At 36.1% G+C, this 20427-nt stretch overlaps 1 protein-coding gene across 2 annotated transcripts in view; it reads left to right on the forward strand.

Annotated features, from left to right (window-relative positions):
* The window catches only part of cntln (centlein, centrosomal protein), a 171940-nt gene that overhangs the window by 71436 nt on the left and 80077 nt on the right, over positions 1–20427 (forward strand). The window contains exons 11-12 of one of the 2 annotated variants that reach the window (XM_056459097.1): positions 2915–3036; positions 16540–16635. In XM_056459097.1, the coding sequence (XP_056315072.1) occupies positions 2915–3036; positions 16540–16635 (218 nt within the window). The remainder of the gene's footprint in view (positions 1–2914; positions 3037–16539; positions 16636–20427) is intronic. The other variant, XM_056459104.1, reaches the window with a different exon arrangement.

The following is a 20427-nucleotide window of genomic DNA, read 5'->3' on the forward strand; positions in this document are numbered from 1 at the left end:
TCATAGCATGGTCATTTTGGAATATCCCTTTGCCATTAGGGAAGAAAAAGTCCATTGATTGAATTGCTTAGCCATTCAGTATATTCAGGTAGTCAGCTGATCTCGTTCTTTGGGCACATAATGTTGCTTAACCTAGACCTGAGCAACTGCAGCATCCCCAGATCACAACACTGCCCCCACAAGCTTGTATGGTGGACACTAGGCAAGATAGGTGCATCACTTCCACAGGCCACTTGACCTTCCTCCATTTCTCCTAAGTTCAATCTTTATGTTCCCTAGCAAATTTATATTTTTCCAGTTAGACTCACTGATAAGTGGTTTTCTCAAGGCAACACAGCAGTTTAGTCCCAATCCCTCAAGCTCTCTTTGCATTGTGTGGGTTGAAATGCTCTTACTTTCGCTATTAAACATTGTGAGTTTTACTGTTTGTTTGTTTTTTCCTGTTGATTTCACCAGACACTTAAGTGATCACCAGTCTCAACCATTCCAGATTTTTTCTCAAGCACATTTCTTCCTCAAAGATGATGGTTCCGCACTATCCCTCCAATTAATAATAATTCATTGGACAGTTCTTAATGCAATTTTAGTAGTTACCGTGATCTCCTTCGATGTTTTCTTAGCTTGATGCATGAAAATATATGGACCCTTTTGAAACCGATTAATTTCTTTTTCTATGACCACAGGATGTGTCATCCAACATGATTGTTTAAGAACTCCTTGCATCTGTAAATAACTTATTTCCAGCAGAAACATAATTATCAATGCAGTAATTATGCATTATGAGGTTTTTACTTATTGTTTTAAATAAATCCAGGTGGTGACATTTCTTTTACTATTTCTTATATATCAATGATGAATTAATGGGAAATGTTCTGATTTCTAAATTCTTATTGGCCTTATGATTTCTGCAGTGTGGAACTTCATCTACTCATAAAAAATTAGCAGTATAATGTCACAGAATTAGATACATTAAGGAGAAAGAAATAGAAAGTAGTACTGTGCTTCTAATCAAGTTATGATTTGGACTAGTGTCCGTTAATATTATACTGCATAAAACTGTTCTGCATCTTTTTGTAAATGAATGGAACCGTTTCATTGTCTGTGATCAAGAAAACATGACGTGTGTGTTGTTTTGCAGATTTGTCATCTTATTATGTGAGCACATACAGTACACAGCCAAACTTCTCTAGAGCTCCCCGGACAGTCACTTCACCAGCATTTTACTGTTTTATGTGAGAAAATGAGTTGTGTAATGATACACTAATGCCATGGTTCGGTTCATGGTATTGGACCAAGCGGCAACATCCCACTCGCCCTTGTGAAGCCAATACAGAAGTAACTGAAACTGCAATTCATCGACTTGCCTTTGGGGGCTGGCTCCAGGAAGTCCAGATGTTCACTGACTGCAGTGCTAAATTGACCAATTTTACAGCTGATAAAAACATGTTTACAGCCTGGTACAAAAGATGGTTTTGGTGCATCTAGCTAATATTACCCTTTATGACAAATGTGAGGGGGAGAATTTTTATTATAATTCATCAGTTTCATTTTTATTTCGTTTTATTAAGTCTGCATAATTAAGGGGCCAATTGAGTGACAGCTAGGTCTCGTTGCTCGCTGTCTTGTCACCTCAGCTGATTCTGGCTGATTAGCCGCTGAACTCGGCTAATACATCTTTTTTTGTTGTTTTATATGGCTTTACACTGTCAGTTGCCTTTTGGAATTATTTCCTACAATAATCAGATAATATGGCATGCTGTGTGCATTTAATTGTGTTCACAAACCATTCAAGTTGCCTCCATTTACCAGGTGGTGAAATTATATACATGCATACCATATCTATAAATGAATTTGTTTTACTTAAGATAATTTATAATTTTTTTTAGACCTGTAAAGTACTCAAAAATCTGACAGATTGATTAGCTGTAGGCTATTAAACATCTGAAACGTTGTCATGTTGTTATGCCAGGATTTCAAAAATAACCTTGCATTTATTAACTATGATGTCTATTAACATAGATGTCATAAGAACAATGCCTAGTGGCTCAATAAATTACAACAGTGTTTTTAAAAGTCTAAACACTTTATTGATATAGTGTACAACCAAGCATTTGGTCAGAACACAAACAAATCGCAAGTAATGAAGTGTTTAGCGTTTCTCCCAAAGAAAAGCCTATCTAAGCAAAGTGCTAGCAGGCGTTTGTAGCTCCACTAACGCTTCGCCCCTTTTTTGGTCACTTTCGGTGAGTGCGATGACACGGAAACAAAATGACGACGGTTGACCATGCCTACTTGTAGCTTCATTTGCGCTCTTCAGAAACCTATGGGTGACACCACGGATACTACGTCCATATCTTTTGCAGTCTATGTATTGGCCCTATGGTATGGAACAGTTCGGTTCAGCAGATCTGGCTTAACTAAAATGAAATATTTGCACAGCCGAATTGTCAACACTTAACTCATTGTTTTACCATGCATTACATTTGAAATGTCTTCTTGGAATGTCTTGTTGGTGGTCTATGGTGGGATGGGAATACCTCAGTTTGCTATAAGAGTATTGTGGGGGATGTACAATTTGAAAGTCTTTATACCCCTAGACAAAATTAGATATTGTATAATTATAAAATTAAATAAACTGTATTACATATATAGAAGTGACTTCATGACTAATTGTTTGAATAAAACTTCAATTTAACTTGATGAAATTGAGAAAGAAATGTTTTATTGTTATGCAATGGGATATATTTAGTCTACTACTGTTACTGCTTTTACTACTACTGGGGGGTTGGGGATTCAGCGGATTTCACAGTGCCCTGTTTCTATGTGGTGCTGATTAAGTAATCCAAGGCATACAATATACATTTAATTTTTTTATTAAATGTGTACTGTATGTTTTCTCGTCTATAAACTACAGACTCAGGAAAATGAGGATCTTCGGAAAGCCCATGTCAAACATCATGATCGTTTACGCATCATTCAGACCAACTACAAAACAGTGACGGAGCGACTGAAGGAAGCTGAAGATACCCATGACTTGTAAGTTCTTACTTGATAGTTGCATTTCATATTTCAAATGTAGGAAATAGTCAACATTTGCTTATTCTACACATTTACTAAAGCAGGGAGCTAAACTGTGAACCATTTCCCATTTGGGTTGGAACAAATGCGTTAGGTAACTACTATAAAAGCACAACAATTATTTTCTATCTTTATAAATAGTTATTTAATAAATAAAATAAAAACACATTTATGCTCTGTATGAAAGGAAAACTCTACTGAAGCCTGCACATGTGCCTGCAGCGTGATCCGCGCGTGCGCATTTTGAGCAGTAGGAAAAGACCAAATTCATGGTTATTGCTTCATGAGTTCTGGATTGAAGAAATATTAAGCGCCCCTCAAATCTGCGAGAGCCTCGTGCAAGTATACATAAATAATTAGCAGATTTAACGTTATGGGAGATTGATGCTCATGGGTCGCTTCTGCATGTTCAGGTACGAAATCTCTTATTTAATGTTTGCATTTGCTTTTTTGCACTTATCCTGTTTATTGAGATTTGTTAGTTATGCACCAGAATTCTTCTTGTAAAGATTTCGTACAATGTAGCCTACACAGATCGATCATGACAGTGCTGAGGAAACACTTTTACAAGATAAAAATGCTGTCTTTTCAGTTTCTCATTAAAAATGATGTCCAACAAAATCACAGCTACATACATATAAAATAACCAGCCTTTGTATTTAATGTATTTAAAAGATGTATTTCTCTGCCAGGCAAACAAAATTGTGGCCAGTTTTACTTACTATTGCCTAAACTTGAGTGAGATGAATAGAGGTGTGAACCTATACTGGTTGAGGCTGATCGCCTCTGTGCTGCCTGGAGCCGCGTCATAAACTCAACAAATAACCTATTGATGATTTGGTGTAGGCTACAACCAACAAACCAACCTTCTTCCATTTGAAAATTACTGTTATTAATAGTTCTTATATAATATAAATTTTTATATATCCTACATAGCCTAATCTACCAATCAAACAAATCTAAAGGTTTTTGCAAAATGATAACTTCGCACCAAACTGAGGCTTTCATTTTATAGCTAATAAAACATGTATGCAAGTTAATGCAATATCATATGTAAACAACAAAATTGTTATATGCTATGTAGTAGCCTATACTTTACAAAAAGTCAACATATGAGCCTTGAGGTGCATTGTCATTCTTTCATTACACGCAGCACGCACACACATGAACAAAGAGCGAGACAGAGGAAATAAGTCATAATCATAATTAAGACATAATCTTTAAACTAATGACTTCTATTAAAAATGTTGACAGAGGTTTTGTAATATAATACTAACAGCGGATCATTAATTAAATTCATATTTTTCATGGAGCGATCTATTTGAGATAATATATTTGCCTAATATTTTTATTTGATGGAAGAAAAAAACATGATTGGATAAACAGCCTAAGCCGGTCCTTAAAAAGGATTCAGTCAGTGTTTTCGTTTTGTAATTTAAAATTGTCATTTAAGTGAAAAGGTCTAGAGCAGGATTTATTTTATTCTTTTTGTTTAGTTTATTCTCTTTTCCTATGCTGCTGAGAACACTGCAGGTGCGTGAAGATGCTCTGTTATGTTCTGTATGCTGTTCGCATGTAAAATAAATCAGTATTTTAAAAAGCAATATTTAATGTGTCAGACAAAATAGACACGTCAAATATTTTTTTTTAATTAAGTAATATTTTATTATTAATCTGTTAACGGTTAATGTTTGGTTACCGAACTGCGGTTGTCGGTTGGCAAAATTAACTGAAATGAGCATCCGTAGTTTTGGTATAAATTTTGGTATAAAATCTTAATTAATTGATGTATTATTTGAGGGTCAGTTATCTACAAAATAACCAAGAAGTGCTTCAAAACAAGGTGCTGCATCGCCAAAACACCAAGATTTTGCACCAAGGTTATGGCAATATGCAAATTGTTATGTTCTCTTTATTAAACATTTATTTCTGAAATGTTACTAAAGTGGTTTATGTTTAACTGAAATGTTCAGTTCTTGATATAACGTATGGATATTATGTAATGTAAATCAGTAATTATAATGCAGCATCATAATGAACAAATATGCGCTTGTCATTGGCTTATATTAATAGGGAGTTCAAAATGATCACGTCCGTGACGCAAAAATATGGTTGTTTAGAGCAAAGACCTGAGATGAGTTGTCGATCATAATTAGCATGGACATATTTTGGCTTTGTATATAAAGTTTCATTTTATTTGTGATCATATTTATTACACAATATAAACTTTTTCATTAAATCTTTACGCACGTGACACGTGATCGAAGCTGTGTGATGTCTTAAATATGTAGCTCATAAATTAAAAAGGCAGTAATGTTATGAAAAAGTTTGGGTAATTATTTATACTACAGACCCCAATCCTTCTGCAGAAAACTTACTGTTAACATAAAGCATGGAAAAGGTGAGTCTTTAACCCCACGAAATGTGGTTGGATGAAAATGAAATTTACCATTAGCACAATCCTCATGTTTCATGGATAAACAAAGAAATTTCCTTAAAAATTCGACAAGAGCACATCATAACAAAATATAGACCTTAATGAGCAAATTTAAATTGGTTTTGTTATTTTGGTAAAAAGTTTATTTATTCATGATGAGGTTGACATTTTCATGGAATTGCTCATATACATATATATATATAATATATATATATATATATATACATATATATATATATATATATATATATATATATATATATATATATATATATATATATATATATATATATATATATATATATATATATATATATATAAGGCTGGTTATATAACCGTCCATAAGGGAGAATAGTAGTATTACAGATTTCAAAGAACTGTGTAACATATGTTAATATTAAAAAGGAAAAATAAGATTGACAACAAAAAAATGTCCTATCAATTATTAAATAATGCAACCTGTAGTTTACAGTACGGTTGAAGTATCGTGATACCAAGTAGCATTGCGATACTGTAATTCATAACTCAAATTCATGAAATAAAGAAAATTAGAAATACTATGTTGTATATGTTATAATAGGCTTACTTCAATTGAATGATGATTCCCTTATTATTAAAAAAGTATTTGCACATCACTTCATCTAAAATATATTTGTTCTTTTTGTTTATTTTGTAGATAACTGACATTAAAACAAAAGATGCAAATTTTAAAAACATTAAAATAAAGATACAAATTATACCAAATTAAATTTGTAACAAAAAGATAATTTTTCAAACCAAATAAGGCTTTATGAAGTGTTCAAAAATTCTGTTTCTATGTTTCTGGTATAAATTTTTTTTTGTTTGTTTGTTTTTCTTATCAGGTGAGTAATTCAAAATTTAACTTTGTGAGTCGCTCTTTTTAAGAGATTGTAGCTACTAAATCATATTGACAGGAGCAGAAATGAACTAATTCAGATTCGAACTGAAATGTAAGAAAAACTGCTATAGGCTACCACAAAATGCGTGAATTCTACAGACTCCACTGACTATTCTAATAAAATGGTCTATTGTTGCTCAAACGTGTAAGCATTTTAGTGACTTTTCCACATGCAACATTATGTATTGTAGATAGACCGTTAATGGCAATAGTACCGTTTACAAACTTCAGTGGCACCGCCAGTATTTTGTAGCCATGGTATGACGATACTACCATCTTACCAGTAAACCGTGCAACCCTAGTTTACAGCAAGCATCAAGTGTTAATTGAGATTATGTGGTCTGTCATCTACCTGTTTTTTGTTTTCTCGTAAGGCACTGCTTTCGAAAATGATGACATGACACTCTGCTCTGTTTTATGTCAGATTTCAAAAAACGTAAAAGTAGCTCCAGACTACTGAAGTACTTGACGTTTCTTGTCAACAGTAGCTACGTTTTCATCCACCTATTTTTATACGCGTTTTGGATATGCGCATAAAAAAGTTGATGGAAACGCCAAGATGCGCATACATTTTGAAAATGCGAATAAAAAACATACGCATAACCAGGGGCGTCGCTAGACCCAATTCACTGGGGCACGTGCCCCAGTAAAAATCTCCAGTGCCCCAGTAAATGCATTGAGATATGATTTACTTCATATGCAAGTGTATTTATTAAGAGTGGGAATTCCGAAATAAAGACGTTATTCTCTAAGTGCAACCGAACCAACGCTGGTGAAAGCAATGTGTTTAATCAAAAAGGAAACTGACGCATCTCAGTGTGTGCGCAAAGAACAGGCGCGCCTCTTGCACGCACTGCTCTGAGAGTCCCGGTAGTAAACATGCGCGCCAAAAAAGACGGCTACCTGCTTGTTACGCGCCGCTCATTCGTTGTAAAACCAGCATAACAGCTTATTTTGTTTTGCAAGTGGACAAAACTAAAGTTTAAACAATATGATGGTGATCTTAATAAGCATGCCTCCTGATAGATTTTTTAGTTTGAAGCAAAAAGGAGGGATGACGAGTCAGGGAGGTAAGACTTAATACACCTAATTATCTGCCATGTGTCAAGTCTACAACAGATAATCCTATAACACATCTTTTTTTTTCTTTTTTTTTTGTATTTTATTGAATTGTCAATAGAATTTCATTAAAATGAAATTTATATTTATGCAAAAGATTTCTTAAATGATCTTAGCATCACTCCAGTTGTCTTAACATTGTTTTCCAGTTACATTTAAGATTATTTAGAAGAATAATAATATGTATATAAGAATAATAATATGTATATAAAAATAATGTATAATAATAAGAATACTTTTATTTATAATTTATAATTATTTCAAAGATTATGACTTGAGAATATGATTTTACCTCAGCGCTGCACTTTTCTCCTTAGCCCTCGCGCTGAGTTCAGGTGACGGAGTGTTGTGAAGTAGTTAAACTATTCTCAGTTTAATGTACAGTGTCAAACTGGCACAGGAATATCAGTATATTAATATAGGCTTTGCTAAAAGGCTGGTCAAATGTCTTTTTTTACAGAAGCTAACAGACGCGCAAGCTGCAACCACAGTGATGAGTCAACAATTGCGTATATTTTGACTTATTTAAAGTAGGCTATAGGCTATAGCATATAATAATTTTGTGTAAAGACATTTATAAAAATATGTAGCTAATATATCATAGGGGTTTGTGTAGCAGCAATTACGGGAGCATTAATTAAATCCTTTTTCCCGTGGAGCGAAACAAACACTGCACAGTTGTGTAGCGATGGAGACGCACAAAAATATATATTATATATATTTTCGTCGGAAGAAAAATATTCTTTGAACGAATTTTGTTTTGTATAATTTGTATCTTAGTTTTTGTCGGTCAGTTATTTACAAAATAAACAAGAATAACTAATAAACTTTGAGGTGAAGCGATGTGCCTCAGGGTCCGCTATATGCCGCGGCCAAAACACAAACTGCTCTGTTAAATACAATCGTAATATAAATAAAATAAAAGTGAAATATTCAGTTTCGAATATTGAATCTTTGTTAACTGTATGATCAAAATTAAAAGAGCAGCCTATATTATCACTCTTTATGACAAACATCCATTGATCGGTCAGTTTCGCTTTAGTTTAATCAAAGTGTTTAAACTTTTTGATATTTTAGTCAAAGTGGTCTGCATAACCAATGATTGAACTTCTCCACCTGCGACCCACCCATAATTAAACATCATATAGGCGAGCTGGCTTTTTGATTACCTGAACCGTGTATTAACGGCAGCACCAGCATAACCGAGATCTGCGTATTAATAGCAGCACCAGCAGATTTAAGAGAGTTTGTTTCATAACAGCGTTTTATGCTTCTTAAATGTCCAATATTAAGAGAGTGACTCCATAAGGTACATAACCTGCACACATTATTACTTTAATGTGTAAAGTCATGGACGCATCTCACAGCGCAAAGCATAACTTATCCTTTAAATTTCCATGCTTAGTATGTCATTGATGAGGTCTATCTATTGAAAGGGTTACAATATAGGCTATATATGCGCTACATAGCAGGGTGGTTAAGGTTGTAGGTAACCCTTTCAGTAGATAGGCCCTGAGGCACATCGCTTCACCTCAAAGTTTATTAGTTAGTATTGTTTATTTTGTAGATTACTGATGACAAAAACTAAGATACAAATTGTACAAAACGAAATGCGTTATTTGTAAAAAATATATGAATATATTTTTTTGCGTCTCCATCGCTACACAACTGTGCAGTGTTTGTTTCGCTCCACGGGAAAAAAGGATTTAATTAATGCTCCACTGTAATTGCTGCTACACAAACCCCTGTGATATATTGGCTACATTTTGGCGGGAAGGGGGAAGGGGGCACGTGCCCCAGTAGAGCTTTATGTCTAGCAACGCCCTTGCGCATAACTAAGTAGGATAAACTTTTCATTCGATAAGAAAGGATGTGCATAAACTACGATAGAAACACTTTTACCAAACAAATTCCAATATACGCATTAAATAAAGTAATGTGGTTGTTTTATAAGAGATCTTGTGATGATAAAAATGTGTGCCAATGGATAAACCAGCAGGCTGAGCACATTGTAAAACATCTGAAATGTTGTTTTGGTCTTTCTAAAATGCCTTAACCATTTCAGTTTGAGTGTTATATTATTAATGACCTCCAGAATCAAGAACTGTGCTCCACATCTCACGCCTTCAAATGCCACTGTGCATTCACAGTCAGGATTGCCTTCTGAGGCACAAGTCATTTATTAAAATAAGAAAAGGTTCACACAGCTTCTCCTGCACCAAATTATGTTTTTACTGTTGATATTTGGTGCCAGTTAATCAGGAAGTGCCGATTTTGTTCGCTTTGACTCGTTGGATAGAAGCGCTGCTATTCGCACATTTTTTTAATGCAATAATCCAGTTTTGCGCACAAAGTCAATTCACATTTTTGGATGGAAACATAGCTATTGTCTGTGACTGTGACTTTATTCCTCCAAGTGCAACTGATACGGTATGGCTGTAAACTAATACTACGTGGTGCGGCATCCAGAAGTGCAGGCTGCAAAATCCCTGCGCAGTGTTAGACATAGTGCATAAACGTTATCGAACACTAACTGTCATTATCATTTTATTGAAAAAAATATATATCAGGATAATTATTGTTATCGAATTATTGCCCATCTCTAAAATATTATATAGCAATACGTTTCACATCAAAACAGAATTAACACAGTTATAATGATTAGATGTAGTTGACCTACATTGGACCTACGTTGACCTTGCTATGTATTCAATTTCATTATCATGTATTTGAAAAAAAAAATCTACTTAAGAATAAAGTGTTACTGTAAATGTGTGTAGCCATAGTTTCTTCAAATTTAGAGAGATGTACTGTAATTCTTGGTTTGTTAGTAACGAGAACTGTTTAGAAAAGGATAAATATGTCCTAGCAAATTAAAAAACTAATAAAACCGTTCTTGCACGTTTAGTGTGAAATAGCAGGACAGTTTATACACACACACACACACACACACACACACACACACACACACACACACACACTCACACACACACACAAATTACCGAGGACTTTTAGCCACTGTCTCCCACCCTTCCTCTAATCTCTGTGAAATGCAGCACAGGCTTTGGCTCTTAGGAAGAGGGGTGCAGAAGTACTTCATCCTGAAAAGGCCAAGGTGACTGTTTATATCGGCGGAATAGAGAGGAAGAAAAAAGTGGGGGAAAGATTGAGAGAAAAGGTTTTGATTCCCTCCTTTGAGTCTTTGGTTTTAACCTAAACCCCTAGAAGCAGCGAAATGTCATGACAATTTCCCCAACCCCCTTAACATTTTCCCCTTTCTTTTTCACAAGCCTTTTAAACGTATATAATGGAAGCGTATGTTGAATATCCACATGGGATGCAAGTGTTGACCTTGTCAGCTGTGCTCTCTTTGGGTTAATTAAAGAAAACAGCAGTGCAATGTGATCCCGTGTGAAAGGAGTGTGAATTTACCCACCTCAAATGTGTGTGTGTGTTAGATTGTAACAGAGGCACAAAAGAGAACGAGTCTCTGATAATCTCCTTCCTCTTCATTTTGATTAGGAAAAGAAATCGCATACTTTTTTTTTCTCTGAACAGCTTTTGTTTTGTTAAGCTCGTAACAGGAACGTTCGTATTCCGACAGTGCCATTAATTCCTGTGGGAGTTGAGTTAGTCATGTTTACCTGCTGAACAAACTTGCTTGTAATAGTTATATGCAAACGAGTCGAATGCTCATCCAAAAATTGCTTGACGAGCCGCTAAGCCTAAAGAATCCTTTCTGATGGTCAGGCATGCATCAGTTAACGGTATTACACATGTATTAGCACAAGCGAGCGTGAGCCCCAGCAGGAATCGCGCCGTTTGACTGTAGACTAACATCTCATTAGAATGCTGCAGCCCGGTGCAACCCACGACGTCACTCACCATTAACTCCACCACTATTAGCAAAACATAAAAAAACATATCCCCTCTTTCTCCAGAAGGGATTTTCAAGTGTGTAAATCAGACCGGGTGCATTGGGATGCGTAAATAAAATTAAAACTTATTAAAACATCCACACACTGATCAAAGTTGCACTCGTAAACAGATTCGCTGAATCAAAGAAATTAGCCGCTGCGTTTTCGGAAAAAGTTCCCGCAGTTTGCTCGCCTGCTGTATAATGAAGCGAGATGGAGGTGAAGGATGCTTGAGGGGAATGGAGACGTCTTTCTCTAAGGTCTATTTCATGAGCACGTCCTTCAGGAGGCCATTCAGAGCTTTAATATGGAATTTCACAATGGATTAAGACGGAAGATCTCCGGGCTGCTGCTTGTTAAGCTGTTAGCTGAGGAGTGGCTTCTCAGGGTGAATGTTTTCACATGATGTAGGGCTGCTCCCACAGAAGCCCAAGGCACTCTGCCATACTGTAGGTTCAAGGACGTTATGAGAAGAAAGTGTCTGTGGAATAGGGTTTAAATAGTATTTGTGTTGTAGAGCTGTTCTGCTTTGTAATATTGACTCAAAGATAGTAGTGTGCAAACTGAGAGGGACCTTTCGCCGTTCCTTTTTTTTTTATCACAGTAGAAATATATATAAAAGAGATAGTGTTCATTTTGAAGGAGCAATTTGTGTAGACACAAAGGCTATATTTCCACACTTATTTTTATTTATTTATTTTTTAAATATTTGACAATGTGAACAACAGCCTCACTGATCACTGAATATGACATTCTGATATTAGATTAGACTGAATTTAGTTTGAGGAGTCAGATTTAGGGCTGCACAATATTAGTACCTATATCGCAATGTGCGCAACTACAAGAATCACATTGCAGGATGTGCACTGTTGAGTCTGGATTATATTTAACAAACAGACACAGTTCAGAACACGTGAAATTTGTGGTGTCACTATAAAGTTGAACCATAATAGGGTGAAAGTTTATCATGTGCATGCATTTTTATTTATACATTGAAGACTATACAAGTTTTTATCCTAAACATTTGTGACAGCGGCACGCAAATTTTCTATCTATTTCTATTTCCGCACTGTTGCTGCAAAACAACATCATAAACTGCTATGACAATTATCTCCTCAGGTACTGATTATGTGCTTTATTCAGTGTTAAATAGTACAAATGTGACTTTGAACATCATTTTATGTAACATTTATTGCCACACTACTGTGAGCAGCAACAGAGAGTTCACCTCAGATCATAAAAATAAAATAACTAGCGAACGGTTTAAAAATGAAAGTCAGTGACTCAGCCTGTGTTCTTTTAATAATGTTAAATGGGTTAAATATGTATAATTAGATTATAAGCCTTACCAGTTCGTCAGGAGTGCAGTAGCTGATAATTGAGTGAATGGCTGGTATTTAAATGTTTCTGTCGCGTGTTGCGTCTCGTGTGGTGTAGACAAATTGCTTGTCGCTTAAATCTTGACTCATTGTGTGTTGTAAGACCATGATGTTAGACTCCACAGAAAGCCTTAAAGTGTTGTTTATTTCACTTTATCTTTGATTTATTGTTTTTATCTACGCTTTTAATTTGTTTATTATATTGTATGCAGATGTGCTGCCTACAAACTTATCATTATAAATCTAAAATTATGATTTATTTTAAAACTAGACCATTCAAGCCATGTGGTTAAATTGTATTCATATCTCTATATATGGCAGAAAAAATTCTAATATCATGCAGCCCCTGTCAGATTGTCAGCCCTTGTCTTGTGTTTTTAAAATGAAGTATAATTGATTCACTGATCCAACTGATTTACTGATAATAACAATAATAAAATCCTAAATAAATAGTAAAGCCACCTCTCTTGCAAATTGAGATGATGGGAAATCATCTCAACAGTTCTATTTCTAAACTTTACCAGCAAGTAAGCTTATGAAATCTTGCTGCATACCCATACAATGCAAATCCTCTGAGCATGTAAAGCATGCTTATTCCTGCTTATTAAAAATGTGAGTTATGTTAATCTCGGTTACAGTTGCAGAAATGAAATATAATATCTATATTGCAAATGTCAAGGTTTTCAATCTGAAATTTGATTCCATGCTTTATTAAGCACACAAAAAAACTATTAGCCTTTCTGTGGTTATGCAATCAGTGTTTCCCATTCATAAGCTTTACCTCGGCAGCTCACCCTGCTGAATTGCCACCTGCCCTGGTTAAAAAGATGAAATTCAAAATCCACTTTGCAAATTTCTGTATTATCTGACCTCAGTTGGATGACTTGTGTTAATTGTAGAGATGCACTGATTGACTGGCCAGAAAGTTGAATAGTTTCTTTCTTTCTTTCTGTCTTTCTTTCTTTCTTAAATCTGACCAATCTCTGTTCTATACTTGCAAACTAACTACATTGCAATAATATTATGGACCAATTATATATTACAACCCCAAATCAGAAAAGTTGGAAAAACGAAAGTAGTGATTTCTAAATTTACTTTGACTTGTATTTCATTGCATTACAACAACACATTATTTATTGTGTTCCTCAGGATTTAAAAAAAATAATAAACATGTAAAACCCAAAAGTTTGGTTCTTGCAACACATTTAAAAAAAAGTTAGAACAGTAAAGCATTTACCAATTTGTAATGTTGCCATTCCTTTTCACAACACTTAAGAGATGTTTAGGGACTGAAGACACCAAGTCAAGTGTTTCAGGTTTAATTTTGTCCCACACTTCCTGCAAACAATTCTTAAGGTGGGCTACAGTACAGGGTCTTCGTTGTTTAATTTTATTATTCAAAATGTGAATTTTTATCCCCAAAAAAACCTGAAATACGTATTCATCTGAACACAGTAAACGTTTCCACTGTGTGATGGTCCATTCCAAATGCCTCACAGAGCCCAGAGAAGTCGACTGTGCTTCTGAACACTGTTAACATACAGCTTCCTTTTGGCACAGTACAGGATTAACTGGCATTTGTGCATGTAACAACGTATTGTGGTACTTGACAAAGGTTTGCCAAAGTAGTTGCTTTTGTACCAACTCATAATTACAATCACCTGTTGACATCACCTGCTTCAAATCACTTCATTATTCAACCAATTTACCTGATTGCTATGCCTAAATTGCTCCTGTCTTTTTTTGGAATGTGTTGCATGTCTGAATGACAGGAAAGGATATACATTTACAAATGAAATGAAGTTGACAGGACAAACCATGATGCAATGAAATACAAGCAAAAGTAAATTTGGAAATAACTACTTTTTTTATTAGCCTTCTCCATACTGTCCCAACTTTTTCTAATTTGGGGTTGTAGGTGGCCTCATCTACTATGTGCTTCCATCAAAAAATAAATACAATGTACTTACTGTGATTATAATGTATTGCATAACGCTTTCAGTGTTCTTGAGGTGGAATCTTGTGGTGTAGGTAGGTTTACAGGTAGGTTAAGGATGGTTAGGATGGTCAACAGTGTAATTACAAATTTAATTACATAAATTAATTACAGATGTAGTTATATGAAGGTTTTTTAATCAATCATAAGTACAATGTAAAAACATGTATTTACACAGTGGGACGTGACCACAGCAAGCTAATGTGTTATTCTTGAACTTCAGCTTATTTGCATTTTTATTCTCTCTACTGTGTTTGTTTTGTACAGGTTTTGTAGTTTTGTATATTTGCATGGAGCATAATTTCACAATTATCAAATCAGGTCTTTTTTTTCACTGTATAGTTTGCACTTTATATTAATGTGAAGGAGTTACAGTGTAACTATTCATTTAAATACCAAGTAATATTAATTAATTTCATGTACTTACTATATGGTTATGGTTAGAATGTGGGTTAGTTACATGTAATTATGCATAATTAATTTTACCTCTAATTACAATAGTAAGTGCACGCAACAGTTGCAACTCATTCATACATTTTATTTTCAGCTTAGTCCCTTTATTAATCTGGGGTCGCCACAGTGGACTGAACCGCCAACTTATCCAGCATATGTTTTACGCAGCAGATGCCTTTCCAGCTGCAACCCATCACTGGGAAACAACCACACACTCGTTCACACACATACACTACGGACAGTTTAGCTTACCCAATTCACAATGTTTTTGGACTTGTGGGGGAAACCGGACCACCTGGAGGAAACCCAAGTTTGCACCTGGAGAACATGCAAACTCCACACAGAAACGCCAACTGAACCAGCCGAGGCTCGAACCAGGGACCTTTTTGCTGTGAGGCAATCGTGCTACCCACCTCGCCACATGTGTAACTGTCACCTAGAATTAAAGTATTACTACTTTATATTTTGAATTGCAGTGCAGTTTAATTTATGTCATTACATTCAGGCAGCATCTTTTTCAAATGTTACCTTTAGATACAAACATGAGTCTTTTGTTAGGTACCACCCCTTTTGTACTGTTATTCCTGATAGTGTACCTGCCCAGGGTAATGCAAGTTGCGTATTTTGTGGTGTATCAGTCATAAAAATGAATTTAAAGTAAGCAGGTTACCTTGACAAATGCTTTAAAACAAAATAAACCACTCTAGAAATGTTGGTGATTTTGGCAGAAACTTTCTTATTGTTATATAAAAATTATTAAATATAAAAATGATTTTATTAAAATATTTTGTTAGTCTGTTTGCAATCTCTAATGGTGGAAAAGAAATATATTAACAAAATGATCTGTCAGAAGGTGTTTCTATAGCAAAAGTAAACAAAGTGACGATTGAAATCAGTGTAATATAGCAAACCTCCAATGTTTTTTTTTCCTCAAAATAATAAGATGTAAGGTAGTGTTGATAAAATCGTTAATTTCAGTGTTTATCATTTTATAAATGTATATATAGTGCTTCATTTCAAAACTAAGTTAAATCTATCATTTACTGCAATAAACAGAAATTGCATATTTTGTTGTCATGTTTTTATGACTATGAAACTTTGACGCTCTATTTCTCTGGGCTAGATGATGCGACTTTAGCCGAGGTTTCACAGAGGGGGTCAGAAAGAAAAGTTTAAAGTGCTTATATGTTTCTAGCTAGATATTCTGCTATTTATATAAACTGTTTACTTACATTTTTCAGGGTGAAGCACAAAGTACAATTTCCACAGGACAGCGAGGGTTTATGGAAAGAACTGTTTTTCTATAAGGAGGAGAACAGAAAGCTACTCTCTGACAAGTAAGTGTCTGCTGTTTTGTCAGATCCTGTAGAGCTGTCACAGCCATTATTAGCACCCGGCAGGATTCTGTTGCAAATTCACATTGTAGACTGTGGGAAATATTAACCATTATCAAACATTACTTGCGGGGGAAACAGCTTTCTTTTTGGCTGACTACATATAGTTCTAAAGCCAGCGTGTTGTTCTATTGTCCAAGACATATGTTCTGACTGTCGCAGATACTATACTAGGTTGGCTATGAAATAAATGGGAATGAAGTGATGTTGAAAACAACTTCCTGCAAACTACTCGCGCATACACACCGAATACAAATGCAACTCCAGACATTTATAGCAGCTAAACACACTGACATTCCTGTCTTGAGGTTCGTTCCCAGGAGATTTTTGGGGGGTACATTCAGTGACAGTCGGTGCGCGCGTGTGTGTTAATTACTGCTGATCTCGTCTGCTGGAGGTGTCGCGCTTCATTAGGCCGCCTTGGCCCTTTCCTTGCCAGGCCTCATTTGGCCCATCCTTTGCTGAGGGGTCTAACCCTGCCAGCCAGTGCGGCCTGGCCCTCCCCTGCTTGATCTCTACCCCCGGCTCCCTCGTACAGGAGGGCTCACTCTTTTCACGCCCCCACCTTGCCTGCTGCCTGTCCTCCTAATCCCAGCTGAGCTCATTATGATGTAGCCTGGCTGCCTCCCTCTCTCTCTTTGAGCCTGAGCTGTCCAAGCTAATTACAGGCTAGCAGCCAACACTCCCCGTTAAGGGCCTTCTGCCGCCGCGCTCGCACTAACGCGCTGCTTGGAAGTGACCTGCGAGGAGCACGAGGGAGCTGCTCTCTTTCCAGCCACGCAGCACCTGTCCTTCGGGGTTAGCCGTGATCCCTGTCATGCCCGTTCCAGCGAGCACTGAGTAAACTTAGGCCAGCCTAACTCGTGCTTTCAGGAGGAGGAAGAAAGAAAAAAAGAAAAGAAGTACAATGTTGGGGCGGAAGGGGAGCTCTGTCTTTGATCTCCACTTGCCCGAGACGAGCATTACCGACTGTGTGATTGTGGAAGCACGAGTCCCCGTTTCTTCCCGACTTCCGTTCGTTTACACTTAACCTTGCTTTATTTATTGTTTGCGCTCAGAAGAATGTGCAAGGTGTAATTAGGCCGCTCTTGTTTATCAAGCTGTTATGTGGGACAGCGAGCTAAATTACTGTTGATGGCCAACAATTAAGAATGGGCTGTGGCAACGGGTCTGCAACTGGCAGAAGATGGCAGGTTGCCGTTTTACTGACCGTATTAGGATGATTGTGCTTGTGAAGGTTGAGCTCATAAGCGTTGCAATGATCTGCTAATGGTTAATTACCTTATTGCGGCCTGTAGTTTCAGGCTGTCTTAATTGCCGGCCGAGACTGTTGCTGGATACTTACAGAGCAGCGGTGGGCCGCCTCTGACTCCTCTCGCCCCACTCCTTTCCTTCAAGCGCTTTTCACAGTCAGAAGATCTTTTTCAGTCCATTCTGTACCCTTTCGAGCGGATACAGAGTTCAAATGGAGATATCTTTTTTTATAATGGTCAGTGACAAGATCAAGAAAAGGAAAATCTTTTTAAATTTAGTTGCAATCATATGTGACAAGTTCTTAACCGTTTTATTAGTGTATATGTTGGTTTTAAATAAATTAAAGGGGAAAAAATTAAATAGTTAATGCTGTTGATTGTTTAATATTAATTTCTTTATCAATCATCTAAGTAATATCAATTCACATTACATTATATTAATCAGTAGACAATTTTTGTCTTTCAAAATAACATAGAAGATAATGAATAAGTGCAACTTTTTTATTCATTGTTTGTTTGTTTTTACTGCATACATTCAGAAAAGGCGTATCTACATATCTATATATCTATCTATCTATCTATCTATCTATCTATCTATCTATCTTTCTATCTATCTATCTATCTATCTATCTATCTATCTATCTATCTATCTATCTATCTATCTATCTATCTATCTATCTATCTATCTATCTAGCTATCTAACATACACACACACACACACACACACACACACACACACAGATATATTGCTAGACAAATAATAATTACATTTACACATGAGGTGTTTTTGTTGGCTCTGTATATTTTTGTGTGCATTTAGATTATCATTTAGATTTTTTGCCTCGGGGACATAAGTGCTGAGTGCTAACAGCAAATTAAAATCAGCAGGGAAACAGCACGACCCATAAATGCCTGTGTTTAATAACAGAGGAACTCCGACCCACACCCATTGTCAAGAAGAGGTCTGGATAGCTCTCTGGAGGGAACATTCAATTTCAATTGAGCAATTCAGTCAATTGCTGGGGCAACTAAGCTGAGTGTTGGAACCTTTGAGATTAAAATATCTTGTTTTGTAGCGAGACGTGGTTGAATTTGCTTTGGTATCATTTGCAGTCTGCCCATTTGTAATCTCTCCCCCCCTCCTTGGTGTTTTTTTTTTTCATCTTCTCTTTCTTCCTCATTATGCATCTGCCTCTGCTCGGGATGTCCGCAGTTGTTAATTGTTGCTTAGGGTTTATGGGTAAAAAGAGCCAGGAATTATTTAGGCCTCATAAACAGAATAAACAGCCCTTAGACAGTGATAGCTACACTCAAACGACATCAAAGTATAAATTACCCAGCCATTAAGCTGGAAAAAAGCCTTTGAGATGATTTACGCTGCTCGCCCTCCACTGAGTGTGACCATTACAGACATGATCCCCGACTTTGACTTTAATGAAGTTTAATAAAGTTTACCCTTCTTGTGCCGCTGTTTTTTGCTTTTCATCTTGATTGCTATAAGGTATTAGGAGTAATGAGTGTCTTTTTGCCCTGGGTCCCAGACAGAGAGACAGAAATGGAAGAACGTATAAAGTCAGAATGCTTGATGTCTGTTTTGAAGACTAGCACAACTTTTGCCCCCTTCATTAATTATTTGTTTGATTAATGATGCCCTAAAATATGCAGCTTGCCATGATTGAATTTTTTTTTTTTTTTTTTTTGCTGCTGCTGCTTTTAGCTCATTTTTAGAATAGGAAGCTTAAAGGCGCTAGATATTATTGAAACATCTCTTTGCTTGCATCTGTATGTAAACGTTTAAATAAGGATGTCTAATATTTTCCACAAATGCACATTTGTGGTGGCAGTACCACACTCAATAATTATATTTGATGGCAATAAGCATTCCCTAATTAATGTGTGCTGTCCTTTGCTTGTTGTGTTACTGTGGATGTGAGCCTATTCCCTCAAAGGGCAAATATTTGCTGCAAAAAAAACGCTTTAGGCTGATCGAAATAATGCTAAATATGCCAGACAGTAATGCATGGGGTGTCAGTGACCTCTAGTACAGTGCTTTTCAAACTTTTTTCATGCTAAGGGCCCCCAAATTTAATGATCTCCTTGCGAGGGACCATCCATCCATCTATTTTCCAAACTGCTTGTCCTATGTAGGGTCGTGGGGATGCTGGAGCCTATCCCAGCTTCTTGGTAACACCCTGGATGGATGGCCGGTCCATCGCAAGGTTAACACACACACACTCACACATTCACACGTTCACACACACACTAACACCTACGGGCAATTTATGGTCTCCGTTTCACCTATGCAGCATGTCTTTGGATAGTGGGGGAAACCACCCTCACAAGGGACTTCTTTCCTATAATATACATAAAGGATGCTATGTATTTATGTGTAAAGACGCCTTTCAAAACAAATTAATTGTTTATCAAAAAGAATTTATTTATCAATGTAGTAATTGTGCTGAAACCAAATCAAATATTGTTT

The sequence above is a fragment of the Danio aesculapii genome, chromosome 1, assembly GCF_903798145.1.
Source record: "Danio aesculapii chromosome 1, fDanAes4.1, whole genome shotgun sequence".
Classification (NCBI taxonomy): Eukaryota; Metazoa; Chordata; class Actinopteri; order Cypriniformes; family Danionidae; genus Danio; species Danio aesculapii.